The sequence below is a fragment of the Myodes glareolus genome, chromosome 13, assembly GCF_982192425.1.
Source record: "Myodes glareolus chromosome 13, mMyoGla1.1, whole genome shotgun sequence".
Taxonomy (NCBI): domain Eukaryota; kingdom Metazoa; phylum Chordata; class Mammalia; order Rodentia; family Cricetidae; genus Myodes; species Myodes glareolus.
The window spans coordinates 31,508,091-31,522,705 of NC_142038.1; the positions used below are offsets into that span (position 1 = coordinate 31,508,091).

The window sequence follows — 14,615 nt, forward strand, 5'->3', positions numbered from 1 at the left end:
TGTACAATTTATGCATATTTTAGCATATTTTAATGGAATGTGTTAAAACCAAAGCATAGTTTGCCACCAAGATAAATCAGAAAACAAAAGCTTCTTAACAGCATGAAACAGGGAGCTGGACAGAACGGTCGCAGGTAGAACCGGGCCTTAATAGTCGGTACAGGCAGCACAATGAGAAACTAAACCCGTGCTGCCCACATCACAGGCACCGCCCCCTTTAAACACTGCCCACACACATATTCACGTCACACAAGAAACAACAACAGCTCTCCATTCTCTAGATTCGGTGCATAGCACAGCAACCTCAGCAGAAATGGAAACTATGTTTGTACAAGGGTTTATCTTCAAAACGTCCAAAATGTGCCTAAAATATGTCCAAATCCTGAGGATGGTCCACCTCGATGGCTTCCTCCGCATCCAGTTTGGTTTCGCCAGGTCCTTCCTGGGCTTCATCAAGGGAGGCCAGGGCCTCGTTAGTGTCACTTGCAAAAGTTTCTCGTGATGTGTCATCATCCTCTTGAAAATTCAGACTTTTAATAGCTTGTTTCATCTTTTTCCCCAATAGCTGTGTTCTTCTTTTTCTAGCAGCTTTTTTATTTTCATATTCCTTTTGATTTTCAATGTAGAAAATGTCCTGAAATAAAAACAACTTTGGCTAAAAATAACAAAACAAAAACCACCCCATATTATTTGTTATAAGTATATTATGAGGCAGGCCTTTTATCGTCATCTACTTCTCACAACCAATCTACTGTTAGGTAGGCCGTGCTCACTCTACTGTAACACATCGTCCCATACCTGCTTGCTAAAAGAGAAACTACCACGGGAAATTTTGTTTAGAATTTAAATAAACTGTAACTGATAACACAAAAACCAGAATAAAAGATTAAAGACATACTCACTTTGAAACATCTTAACCACATATGACTACCTGTGCTATGAAATTAAACTGAACTATTTAAGAACATGCCATTTGCAAAATGTAACAATTTCATCTCTTAAGAATACTATTGTAGAAGCTGGAGAGATGGCAATTAAGAGTACTTGCTGCTTGTCCAGAGGACCTGGGTTCAGTTCCCAGTACCAACATGTTGACTTACAACTACCTGTAACTAGTTTCAGGGAGACCCAGCACTCCCCTCTGGGCTGAGAGCACTGTACACTGTAAACACAAAACAAACACTTAAGAGCACAGTGCTTTCTAACACTGGCACTGCTGAAACTCCAGGCTGGATATGTAGTCTTCACTCACTACGTATAGTATGTAGCTATGGCATCCCAAATTCTGAGAGTCAAAAATGTTTTCTGAGGTGCCAAACTAGAACCAGTAAATATATGCTTGTTATAAGATAGTCTCACTACACTGCCCTGGCTAGCCTGGAACCCACTCTGTAGACCAGGCTGGCCTCAAATTGTGAGCATCTTTCTGCCCCTGCCTCCCAAGTGCTGGAATTACAAGTATGTAATTCTGTAATCCTTGAAATCACATCCTGGTTTCAAGAGGTTAAGATGCATTTTTATTTTATATAGAAGCACATTTTAATTTATTAAGCATCTTGAGCTTTAAAAGACTCTATTAATATCTTGCAAGGCAGTAAATGATTATGAAGTTCCTTTCCCACCAAACACTGCAAGTCTTATTAAAAAGAAACTGCAGGGGCCGGGCGGTGGTGGTGCACGCCTTTAATCCCAGCACTCGGGAGGCAGAGGCAGGCGGATCTAGGTGAGTTCGAGGCCAGCCTGGTCTACAAGAGCTAGTTCCAGGACAGGCTCCAAAACCACAGAGAAACCCTATCTCGAAAAACCAAAAAGAAACTGCAGGTGGGACATGGTGGTGCACACCTTTAATCCTCAGCACTTAGGAGGCAGAGGCAAGCCAGGATTACAGTGAGACCGGTCTCAAAAGCAAAAAACAAATTATTACCTTCTCATTTACACACACACACATACATACATACACACACACACACACACACACACACACACACACACAAAACCAAACCAAAAATAACAACAAAAAAGCCAAAATAAAAAGCTCTACTCAGCAAATCTGGTTCTGGCTTCCAAACTCTATAGACTGTCTGTCACCAATGCGGCAATTAAAAGACTGGTTGCAGCATCATGACAGAATATATGTCTGGCATGGCAAACGCTTTTACCATTCATTCCATCTAGCCAGTCTTACATTTGACATTTAAAAAATTCAGTCCTTCTTTTTTCTTTATTGAACTTAGGTTTTTGGGTATACTAAGCACATGCTACACTACTGAGCTATACCCTAGTTCTCAAACTCACTTTTATTGCACCTGTAGAAAATTTTATTACACTTATTTGTGTGTGTGCATGCTTGTGCACACGTGGTCAGAAGACAACTAGCAGGGGTCAGTTCTGTAGGCCCACCAGGTGGGACCTAGGGCTAAACTCAGGTTGTACGCCTTAGTGGCCAGCACTTCTACCCACTGAACCCTCTCACTGGCCCTACTGCATGTTCTTAAAACCAATCCTCAAAACGCTAGGCTAGCCAGGTGGTGGTGGCATACATTTTTAAACCCAGAACACAGGAGGCAGGGGCAGGTGGATGTCTGTGAGTTTGAGGCCAGCCTAGTCTACAAAGTAAGTTCCAAGACAGCTAACAAACAAATAAAAAAATAAAGAAGGAAGAAAGGAGGGAGGAGGAGGAGAGAGGTAAAGAAGGAAGAAGGACTGAGTGGAAGTCCAAAAAGAATGCATCTTTTTTCTCCTCTTGCTGAGACAGGATTTCATATAGCTCTGTCTGGCCTCAAACTCACAGAGATCCACCTGCCCCCACCTGTACCTGTGTGCTGGGATTAAAGGCGAGAACCACCCTGCCCTGCTTCTCTCTATCATTTAAAATGGGATCTTTCCTGGGATGAGCATGGGCCCCCCTCCTACACTTCTGTCTCTGCTTCTGCATGCTGGGATTATAAGTGTGTATTTTTACAAGTCTGGTTTTTTGATGCATCATAAAGCCAAGGACACAGTCATTGTCATTACCTTAATTTGTTCTTCACTGATGCTCGGAGTGTTCTTCAGGAGATTCAGAAAAACCCCACCGGGTGTTCTTCTTCGACTACCATTCTACGGAAAGGAATTTTAAAAAGTAAACTACATAGACATTTCCATAGGCAATTTTTTGAGAATATTTCCAATTTATTTTGCAACAATTTCATATGCAAAGACTGATTACTTATTTAACAGTGTTGAGACAGAAATCAGGGCCTTTGCCATGCTAAGAAAGTACTCACTCAGTCACTGAGCTACAAGGCCAGTTCCCAGGCCACGGGCTTCATGAATGACCAGGATGTATTTGAATAGACGTATGCTTATGGGGACAGTCAGGACCAAATTTGAAACCCAGATTTGATTCTGGCTCTTTTTAAGAGTTTTAGATTTAAATATATGCACTAAGATATATGTATCTACTGTTACTTCCCACTACTCATGATGACATATTCTATAAAGTTGCCACAAACACTGAATTAGCAAACATTAAAACATAGCTCTACATGTAATATAACATTAATTTGTTCAAACTTGAATAGTGTGTAAGGACACTTCATTTAAAATAATGTTGGTTTAGTGGTGTAGCTCAGTGGAAGAGGGCATATTTTGCACAAGATTGGGTTTAATCACTCACCAAAGTGACAAGAAATCAAAAACCAATCAAACAAAATGGGCGTACACACACAGATTCATTAATACTGGACCAATGGTCAAAAGCATTATAAATCATTATTAGTTCTTACTATTCTGCCCTTTAAGCCAGTTCAGATCTCTACCCTGACCACATTTACACTCCGCCCTCCTCCCTTACACCTCCATGCGATCTATTTCTTTTCCCTTAGCGCTAATACACTTGAAATTATATTGCTTTTTTTAAAAAGTTAAACTTGTTTTTTTTTTTTTTGAAGAAAGGTGTGCATCTATGAGAAGCTCAGTGAACAATTTGGAGAAGTTTGGTAACTGTTCCACGCCATGACTCCACCATGAGTGGGACTAGGGACGAACTCAGAACATCAAGCTTGGCAGAAAACGTCTTTACCTACTAAGCCATTTCAAAGGCGCTTTTTGTTTTGTTTTGTTTTATTTTTTTGAAGCAAGGTTTCTCTATAGTTTTGGTGCCTGCCCTGGAACTCTCTTTGTAGACCAGGCTGGCCTCGAACTCACAGAGATCTGCCTGTCTCTGTCTCCTGAGAGTGCTGGGACTACAGGCACGCGCCACTACTACCTAGCCTCCCCCACTTTTTATGAGGCAGGTTCTCATTATGTAGGCTAGTGAGTCAGAAACTTACTAGGTAGCTCAGCTCAGTGATCCTCCTGTCTCTGCCTTCAAGTGCTGGGATTTGTGCCACCATGCCTGGCTTTATAATTACTGAGTTTTTCTTGTCTTCAGACTCAACAACTCTCAGTACAAAGCAGGCACTCATTATTCAAAAAGAATACATCAAAAGTGCACTTGAACTCACATCTCAATATTCAGTAGACCAGTATTAACTGACTGGAACACAGATTTCTTTTCAAAAAAATTACAATATTACTAATAAACCTTGAACTTCATGTTCAAGTAAATGAAAATCTAAATTTCTATAATTTAAGATTATAGACTATTTTTTCAGCAATGTTCTCAATTCTTTTTCAAATTTGTTAATTTTAAATATTATGTGTGATAATGTGAGTGGCTAGAGGCCTTCGATCCCTGTGGGGCTGGAGTTAAAGGAGGCTGTGAGCCATCCAACAGGAGCGCTGGGAGCTAAACCTGGGCCTCTCAAGAACACTGCGAGCTCTTAACTTGTCAATTCTGTAGGTTTCTTTTCTATTTCCACAGCATGTTACTACCTGTGCTGTGCCTACTGGGTAACACACTACAAACCAAGAGCAGAAGAAAGACATCCACACTTTCATCCTTATTTCACAGTGAAAGCTGAATTAATGAAATCTGTAAAACCATGTTCGCAGAGATACTGCCCTTAGTCTTGCTAGTATGGAAACAGTGAGCAGTTTTTCTCAACTGCTTTTCCTGTTATTGCTCTCCCACATAAGGATTTTTTTTTCCAGATAGTTTTCCTTCTTACCCTGACCACACTTAAACTTTTTTTTAAAGGGTTATTTATTATGTATACAGTGTTCTGTCTGCCTTCGGACCAGAAGAAGGCACCAGATGTCATTATAGATGGTTGTGAGTCACCATGTGGTTGCTGGGAATAGAACTTGGGACCTCTGGAAGAACAAGTAGCCAGTGCTCTTAACCTCTGAGCCATCTCTCCAGTATACCCTTGAACTCTTAATACATGCAGTTTTACTGTGTATCTATTTGTGATTTGGCTCATTTTTGAGGCAGGGTCTTGTCTAGGCTGTCCTGGAACCCTAAGCAATCTTAAGCCTTGGCTTCCTAAATGCTGAGGTTACTGACAAATCCCATAATACTCAGTTCTATTTGGCTTATTATTATTATAACTTAAGTGTTTTCAAGACAAGGTCTTACTCTGTAAACTAGGCTGGCCTTGCAACCATAATGCCAGGCACTAAACTAAGTTGTGTGCCATCTCATCTAATACTTATAGCAAAGGATTCTTCCTCATTTTCTACCTGAGGAGACTGAGCACAAGAAATTGAATAATTTGGCTAAACCACAGTAAGTTGTGCTAAAAAACCAAAGCCTTCCAACCTGAGCTTTCGGTTCCTTCTACATAGCTGTCTTAAAATTATTCCTGTAAGAGGCTATAATGGCACAGCCTACAGCGTCAGCACTGATGAGGCTGAGGTAGTACCTAGTCTGAGGATAGCTGGAGCTACACAGTGAAACTGAGTCATCAAAGTGGGGGTGGGAGGGCAACAGAGAAGCAAGTTCACTTCGCTTAAATAAATAAATAAAATCCAGATAATAATATAAACCCAGAAACAGGTGCCAGGCAGTGGTGGCACACGCCTTTAGTCCCAGCCCTCAGGAGGCAGAGACAGGCAGATTTCTTTGAGTTTGAGGCCAACCCTAGTCTCCAGAGAAAGCTCCCAGCTAGTCAGTCAGAGAAACTGTCTCAAAAAACCAAAACCAACCAACCAAACAAACAACCAACAAAAACTCCCCCAACCAAGCCCAGAAGCAGTATTAGCATTACCATTATGAAAAGACCACCGTTCTGTTCAACTTCAGCAGTTTCCATCAAGAGTTCAATGGCTTTTTTGGTCCCAAGTATCCTCACTACTCGGGCTATCAGGTCTTTCTTCGGTTCCTGTAATCTGTTAAGAACACAAAGCAATTACTACTTGTTGAAATCTACTTTAATCCCCAGTGAGTTCTCAACTGGAATTCAAATCTTACTGCTAACACCCGCTTTTCTAATCTCCGTCCACGAACTGTGGAGTCACTGACATGGAACAAGCCCCATATCTGTTCTTTAACTAAGGCTCTTTATTTGCCTTCTGGATTATGGCAGTTCTCAAAATAGATGAGCACGCAGAGTGAGGTGAATGAATTCAGCTCTAAATGTAAGGATGATAAACTTGTGCACTTCTGCCAAAACAAGTAACAAACATAGTATGCTTCAGTTATTATGCTTCAGAATTAACCTGCCAATGGTTTCTTGTAGCCATTCTTTCAATTGGTAATTCTTTCAAATGTTAGACACATTATTTTCATCCTACTCTGCAGAGATGAATAATACAGGGAGTGCCAGGCACGGTGGCATACGCTTTAATCCCAGCATCCAGGAGGCAGAGATGGGACTTCTGTGAGTTTGAGGCCAGTCCGGTCTACAGAGAGAGTTCCAGGACAGACTCCAAAGCTACGCAGAGACTTGTCTAGGGGGAAAAATAAAAAAATAAAAAAGACAGACCCTTGTTGGGGAATATTATTTTCAGGTGTGTGACTTTTGTTTATACTGCATTTGATTAACTGTGAAGCGGCGACTTGTTGCCTCTCTAAAACACCTGATGGGGCTAATAAAGAGCTGAACAGCCAATAGTGAGGCAGAAGCAAGGAAAGGCGGGGCTAGCAGGTAGAGAGTAAAAGGAGAGAGGGGAGAAAAAGGCAAGCAAGAGAACAAGGAGAGGAGGACACCAGGGGTCAGCCACCCAGCCAGCCACTGAATAACAAGAACGAACTAGAGAAAGATAAAAGTCCAGAGAGAAAAGGTAGATGGGATAATTTAAACTACGAAAAGCTGGCAAGAAACAAGTCAAGCTAAGGCTGGGCATTTATAATAAGAATAAGAATAAGCCTCCATGTCTGATTTTTTGGGAGCTGGGTGGCAGGCTCCCTAAAAAAGCCAGAAGAGTAAAACATACAACAGACTCCATTTCAAAAAAGCAATAAATGAAACAAATACAGGGAGCTGGAGGGAGTCTTCTAACCAGGCCAAACAGAGCCCTTGGTCCCCATAGACAGACTTTTCAGTTTTCAGTCAGACCCAAAGCAAACCTTGGTTTCTCCTCACAGAGGCTATGCAGTACTGTGGAAAGGCATCAGACTAGGAGGAACCGTGACCAAGGTTCAGCTTCAGGTCTGACCCTCACAAAGTCAACAACCTTGTGCAAGCCAGGTAATTCCTAGGCCTATTTTTCCTCATTGCTGAAGGAGACTTTGGTTTATAAATTCTACATTTCTTCAGAATACAAATTTCAAACTTCTATTTAAAATTTTTTGTAGGTGTAAGTGTATTACCTGCATGTATGTCTCATGTTTGATGCTCAGGAGACCAGAAGAGGATGCTAGGTCCCCTGCAACTGGACTTGAAACCCAGCCTGATTTAGACTGTTTTAAAGATTCTATTTTTATTTTTTGTGTCTGAGTGTTTTGCCTGTATGTATGTGCATGTACCATGTGCACGGAATGCCCACAAAGGTCAAAAGAGGGTCTTCAATTGTCTGGGACTGGAGTTACAGGAGGCTGTGAGCTGCCATGTGAATGCTGGGAATTGAACCTGGATCCTCGGGAAGAACAGCCAGTGCTACTAACTAATGAGCCACCTCTCCAGGCTGCAACCATCTTGACAATTAAAAAGAAAAACAAACAAAAGCCCCAAACAAAACTAATCAGTACAGATATTGCCTGAAACATTTGTTTCCTGACAGCAATACTTATTTTCAAATATATGACTAGTGACTTAGAGCTAGTAAGTTAATTAGAATCTGAATCTGTGAAAAAATGCATGAATTGACAATTTAGTATCTGCCAAACAATTCTATTTACCCAAAAGAAATAAACATATATGGTTAAGGATTTACAAGCAAAGGTGTTCATTAACAGCATTATTCATAATAAATAAAAGCAGACTACCCATTCAGTCTGGAGATACACAAATCTATACACGCGCAATAAAAACGCAGGGTCAGGGTATGGTCGTGAATGCCTACAATCCCAGTCTTTGGAAGGAGAATCAGATTTCAAGACCCACCTTGCTATATAGTAAGTTTGAGGTTGGCCTGGGCTATGGGAGACCTTTCCCAAAACAAAACCCCAAAATACACAAAAAGCAACACTCCTCATTTATAAATTAATAAATAGCTAGGCATAGTGAATGGTGCTCGTCTTTCATCCCAGCACTTGGGAGACAGAGGCAGGTGGATCTTTGAATTCAAGGCCAGCCTGGTCTACAGAACTACACAGAGGCTGAGAAATCCTGCTTTAGAAAAAAAAAAAAAACAAAACAAGCAAACAAACAAGAAAACCTACAAAGACGAATACTGCTATGGCTGCATCTGTATGGCAGATTTACAAGGACAGAAAGTATGCTTGTCTGGGAAAGAGAAAAGGATATTAACAGTAAATGGATATATGGACACAGACACAAAGAATTTTACTGGGTGATGAGAGAAAGGTTTAAATGCAATGGTTTTAAAAGTATAATAATAGGGCTGGAGAGATGGCTCAGCGGCTAAGAGCACTGATTGCTCTTCCAAAGGTCCTGAGTTCAATTCCCAGCAACCACATGGTGGCTCACAACCATCTGTAATGAGGTCTGGCGCCCTCTTCTGGCCTTCAGGCATACACAGAGACAAGACACTGTATACATAATAAATATTTAAAAGTATAATAATAAAAGCAATGGTTGTAAAATCAGATTTGTCTCCATTAAAAAAAAATCAACACCCAAAAAGAGTGATTATCATATTAACATACCAGTTACTTTACTTTTCATCTTAGAAGTAACAGCAAAAAATTACATCCATTTATTTGTGTGTGGACAAGTGTGGAGGTCAGGAGACTTGCAGGACTCAGTTCTCTACTCCTACTGCATGGGATCAGGGATTAAACCGACACCAGGCTTGGGGAGCAGGTGAGTCATCTTGCCAGCCCCCACCCCCTCCAATTTTTCCCCCCTTTTGAGACAGTATCTCATCTAGCCCAGGCTGGCATCATGTAGCTGGGAACTCATGATCTTAAACTTTGGATCTCCCATCTCCTTAGTGCTGGGATTACAGGCATGTAACACTATGCCCAGTTTATGGGGTACTAAGGATTGAACTCGGGGTACATGCTAGTCAAGCACTGTACCAAGTTTCCAGTTCAAAGTTACCTTTAAAAAGACACAAATGTAGGGGTTGGAGAGATGGCTCGGCAGTCAAGAGCACCAACTGCTCTTCCACAGGACCCGGATTCAATTCCCAGTAACCACATGGTAGCTCACAAATGTAATTCCAGTTCCAGGGGATCTGACACCTTCAAACCAATGTACATTTAAAAAAAAGACACAAATGCATTCATAGTCAAAAGTGCCCTGGGTTGATTCCTTTAAGAAAAACCAAACCAAACCAAACCCTCAGCCAGGTGTGACACACATCTTTAACTCCAGCTCTGAGAGGCAGGTGGATCTCTGTGAGTTTGAGGCCAGCCAGGTCTACATAGCAAGTTGGACGGCAGGGACTATAGAGACCCTAAAATCAAGCAAATAAAAACAACCTCACAAAGGAATGTATTTAACATCTATTTTCCTCCTGTAAACAGCAGATATGTAGTCAAGTGCTTACCTGAAAGCAATCTCATCAGCCACCTTCTCCTGAGAGTCATCTTCTGTGATCTCATAGCGGCCTTTGTAGTTCATTTCTAGTCTGTTTCCCAGTCTGTCTTTGACAGGCCGTTTCCGTTTGAGGTGGCCTTGCCCATTCTCTTCCTCCTTTGACCCTGGTTTTTTGTCTCCATGCATATATTCATCTAGGTCTTTGTCCAATTCCTTTGTATACTCTTGAGATTCCCGTCTAAGTTTCTTAGCAAGCAAATAATTATAGGTCTCAGATTGCCTGCTTTTGTCAAGGGTGCCTTCCATTCCCAAGATGCCAAGTTCAATGGCCACTGCATCTTGGTTTTGTTCCTGAAGCACGGCACCCCAAATGTTGTTCACCTTCTTTCCGCCATTGACTGCTTTCTGACTGCTCTGGCCAAACGGAAAAGGCTCTGGTTTGGGAGGAGGATTATGACACTTCTGTCGCTTACGTTTCCAAGGAGAGCACTCGTCATCTGAATCCACGCTCTCCTCACTCGAGTCCACATTTTTAACAGTCCGGTAGTGTGTCACTGGTGCGCAGGCAACACTGCCCCCACCTAGTACTTTCTGCAAGTGAAAGAAATTACAGTCAGTTCCACAAAGCATTCATCCCAACCACCATGGGCTAGTTTCCACAATGATGTAGGTATTGCGTATGCCTGCCATCCCAGCATTCCAGAGGCTAAGGCAGGAGGATCACAAGTTTAAGGACTGTCTGAGCTGCACAGCAAGACCTCAATAAGGAGAAAGGAGGAGGAAGAAAGAGTGTAGTAGAGATTCAACTGGAGCATCCAAAACAATCACACTCCAAAGACAGCTGAAACAAATCTAATCCCTCCTAAAAAATGTACCACAGCCTTTAGCCTTTACTTTTCACCTTTAAAGGCCACGTTTGTGAGAATGACATACACAATAATTGTTACTGTCAGTTAAGACAAAGTTATCTTTCTCTCCAAAAATATATTTTCTCGTTGGATATACCAACTTCTCTTATATGGTTCTGCAGCATTAAGATTTGATGGTGACCCACAACTTCCTTGGCGACCCACAACTTCAATTCCGGCTTTCTTTGGAGGCAGAGGCAGGCAAATCTCTGTAAGTTCAAGGCCAGCCAGGTCTACATAGTGAAACCCTATTGCAAAAAAAACAAAAACATTTGAAGGTAAGCTCTTCTGGGGAAGAAACCCAGTCATATACTTTTAACTGCAGGTTTCATCAGGTGTAGTAGTGCACACCTTTTAATCAGAGATCAGGAGGCTGAGGCAGAAAGATCCTGGTTTTGAGGACACTCTGGGCTACAAAAAGACACCCTGACTCAAAACAAACAACAACAAAACCCCTCAAAATTCAGATTTCACAGCATTATGCTAACCAACTTTTTAATGTAAAAAAAAATTTAAAGGAACTGAAAAATAAGATCCTAGTATTAATTTCCTAAGACATCTACATGTAAAGATAACTACTTAAAAAATCTGACTGCCACATAATAACCACAAAAATTAATGTGGTATAATATGATGCTTCAATTTGTGTATGTATTTTGTAATGTTCAAATCAGGGTTGTTAGCCTACTTATCACTTTAGACGTTTATCATTTCTTTATGGTGAAAAAAAGACTTTATGGCGAATAAAATCCTCTTATTTTGGGGAGGATACACTTGTGCATTACACTTTTTAAGTAGAGGGAGCTTGAACTCAGGGCCTCCAGCATGCTACCAACTGAGCTACACCCCCACCCCCTGGCTATTCTGAAATATTCGCTTTTGTTAACCAGTCCGTCACTCTAGCACGCAATAGGGTCCTGGGTCTATTTCTTCTAACTGTACCTTTGCCCTCAATCTTTGCTTTTTATACTAAACACAAAACCAAGCGTTTATTGAGTTCCTCTTAGGTATTTAAACTGGGTTCGATGTCTTAAGCCAGTGACACTGGTCGGCCAGTAACATCCGCTGCCAACATTGGCCAGGCCTTACAGTGTCCATCACGCCAGTTCCACCTGAACACTAAAACGGAGCAGTTAAATACTTTGCAGCTAGTGCGGGCGGCCTGGCAGGTAGCCCTCTGCGGGAGTACTAGGAGTCTCAGATTAGGAAGCTTCCTAGAGTGGCAGGGCAGTGGATCTCCCAGCACTTCTGGAGCCTAAGAGGCAGGACGACAAGGGCGACACAGCGAGATGCCGGCTGCATCCCCGGACAGCAGAAACAAAGCCTCGTGCCTCCACGCTGCACGTGGAAGCTGACCAAACTCGGGGGGAACACTGAAGACGGGGCCCCGGGAACGCGAGGAGCTCGCTATCCGCCAGGGACAAAACCATGAGCATCAAACGCAGTTACGGCTGTCCGTCCCCACGTTATCCCTTTGGGCAAAGCCTATCCCCAGGAGCGGCTGTGCAGGAGCGGGGACGTCTGCAGAGGCAGGAGCTGCAAGCGAGGGAATGCTTGCTCGTTCCGGGAGGCCGCAGAGGCCGGAGGCGGGGTCGAGTCTCCGGCTGGGCCCCGCGGCCTCCGAGCCGCCGCATCCCCGGGCCGCCCGGGCCCCTCCATCCCGGCCTCGCGGCCCCCGGCGCCCAGCCCCGTCTCCCGCGCGCCCTCCCGCTCACCGCCACCTGCGTCGGCCTGTCGCTGGGGACGACCGTCATGTCGGAGTCCGAGTCGGAAAGCTGCCCCTCTTCCATGTCGCCAGCTTCCAGCGCCATCTTCCCGCGGCGCGCAGGGTCAGGAGAGCGCTTCCGGCGGGCGGAGGGAAGGCCCGATGGCCGCGCTCCGGCGCCCCCGTGCGGGCGGCCCCGCGGCGCCTCCGCCGGCCTCCGCTAGCGGCACCATAGCAAGAGTCCGCGCGGGGAGGCGGGCTCCGTGCACCGCCGCGAGCTCCCGCCACGAGGTGAGGCGGCGCTCCGGGACGCCACTCCGACCTCCCGCCTCTCACCCGGATGCTCTCTGCACAGGTCTTCCGGCCGCCCGGCTGCGCCGCCGCCTCCCTCGCTCGGCTCTCCCGGCTCGCACGCGCGGCTGTGCCTGTGGTCACGGGCCCACGGCTGTCACTAGGCCACCTTTGCTGTCGCTGCTCTTCCGGAGCCACCGTTAGGCTAAAGTAACCAAGTGAGCCCCTTTTTCCAGAGATGATAAAAATGACCCACCTCGCCCGGGGTGTTTGGTTAATCACGGCTGAATTCTTAACGTGTTGTTAATGTTAATGATAGACCTTTATTGTAAACACTCATCGTAATGTTTATTTTTTTTCCCTTTAACCTATGCTTGTGGAGGCCGGGACCGCTTGATCCTTTATTTTGCAAGAAATAAATCATCTTGTGTGTTGTCACGCCTTCTACATCACTGTGAACTTTGACTCCCTGGAACCATGAGACAAAATAAGCTGTTATTAAATATTAAATAGTTTTCTATTATTAAATAGCAAATTTAAATATTAACTCATTATTAAATATTAAAATAAACTTTATTATTAAGTAGATAATAATGTTTCATTTTCAGCATGAGGTGGTTCAGCGCACAATTAAAGATAAGCCGAAGGCGCTAGCCCAACCCCTACCACCACCGTGGGTTCCCCAGCCACAGTCCTGTCTTCCCTTAGCTGCCAGGGGGTGCCTGCTTGTCTAAGCACTCCAGTTTATCCTAGGGTTGAAAAGTTACAGGCTCTCTGCCACGTGACTGAGCCGATGATGCTCAGAAACGAAGAGAATCCCAAGACCCAGGATATAGGATAGATAAGGCTGTATGTTCTGAGCCAATAGGATGGGGAGGTTGGCGAGGGTGCTTTGCTAGGTGAGAGCAAAGGTCATGTGGCTCTCTGGAATACCAGCCTATGGGAAGAGGGCAGGCTGTCTTTTGCAATTAGGACCTTCAAAAAAAATTACTATTTCTTGAAAAATCAAAACCAAAAAAAAAAAAAAAAGAAAAGAAAAGAAAAACCACTGTTTTGTGCCAAACTGGCACGCCAGTACTTGTAGTAGGCCGACATCCATGTCTACAGAATTGTAAAATAAAACTTTAACTTTCCCTCATCTCTTGAATTTGCAATTACAAAGTGAGGGTCTTGTTTCTCACGTAATTGAAAGGCTGTGGTCTCTTTCCTGGTGACCAAAGCAAAAGGCTGTCAGCCTAGCAACCTAAACCATTGCATAGACACACAGCAGCATGATGGGCACTCTGAGGGGTGTCCAAGCCCGTGTGGCCCAGTCTGAGTCCTTTCTCAGAGGTCTCAGGAGGGAAAGGGCCTATGTCATGTGATTGATGAGCGGTCCATAGTACCCTGGTAAGCAGGTCTCTGAGCCCTCAGAAGCAAGGGCTGCTGGACGATGAATGGGTCTTGTGAGGAAGGATGTGTGTGGCGGTGACTGAGGAAGGGGACTGGCAGAGGATGAGCCCATTTAGTTAATGTGGATCCATGGTACAGGCTGTGTCACCAATAGCTCCTGTTTATTAGCCTGGGGCCTTTAAAGGGAATCCGCTATGAGGGAGAGAGACCGCTGCAGGTGGGCATAACCTGGGCAGAGACTGGTGTGGGCTCTAACAACCACCGCTACTTAATGTCAAAGCAAAACACTGACTTTGGAAGGTACTATCCCAGCCATGTCTGTTTCTGTCTATGCTTGAGGTTTGG

The 14,615-nt window shown here is 43.8% G+C and overlaps 1 protein-coding gene across 2 annotated transcripts; it reads right to left on the bottom strand.

The window, feature by feature from the left end:
• Positions 1-7: 7 nt before the first annotated feature.
• Phax (phosphorylated adaptor for RNA export) lies at positions 8-12,882 on the bottom strand. 2 transcript variants are annotated; one of them, XM_085699846.2, is made up of 5 exons: positions 12,598-12,882; positions 9,985-10,565; positions 6,135-6,255; positions 3,016-3,099; positions 8-634 (listed from the first exon to the last, which is right to left on the bottom strand). In XM_085699846.2, exons 1-5 carry the CDS (start codon positions 12,691-12,693, stop codon positions 365-367), a joined length of 1,152 nt encoding a protein of 383 aa, XP_085555972.1. In that variant the 5' UTR covers positions 12,694-12,882; the 3' UTR covers positions 8-364. The 2 variants fall into 2 exon arrangements, with proteins under 2 accessions (XP_085555972.1, XP_085555973.1); XM_085699847.2 differs by having other exon boundaries at positions 12,604-12,880.
• Positions 12,883-14,615: the final 1,733 nt, after the last annotated feature.

Bases quoted from the DNA above. Each gene is read 5' to 3' on its own strand.
- Phax (XM_085699846.2), bottom strand. From the start codon at position 12,693: ATGGCGCTGGAAGCTGGCGACATGGAAGAGGGGCAGCTTTCCGACTCG. The intron at 3,100-6,134 runs GTAATGCTAATA...TCCTTTCCGTAG, and splicing joins ACGGTGGTCTTTTCATAATG to AATGGTAGTCGAAGAAGAAC. The intron at 635-3,015 runs GTAATGACAATG...TTTTTATTTCAG, and splicing joins TCAGTGAAGAACAAATTAAG to GACATTTTCTACATTGAAAA.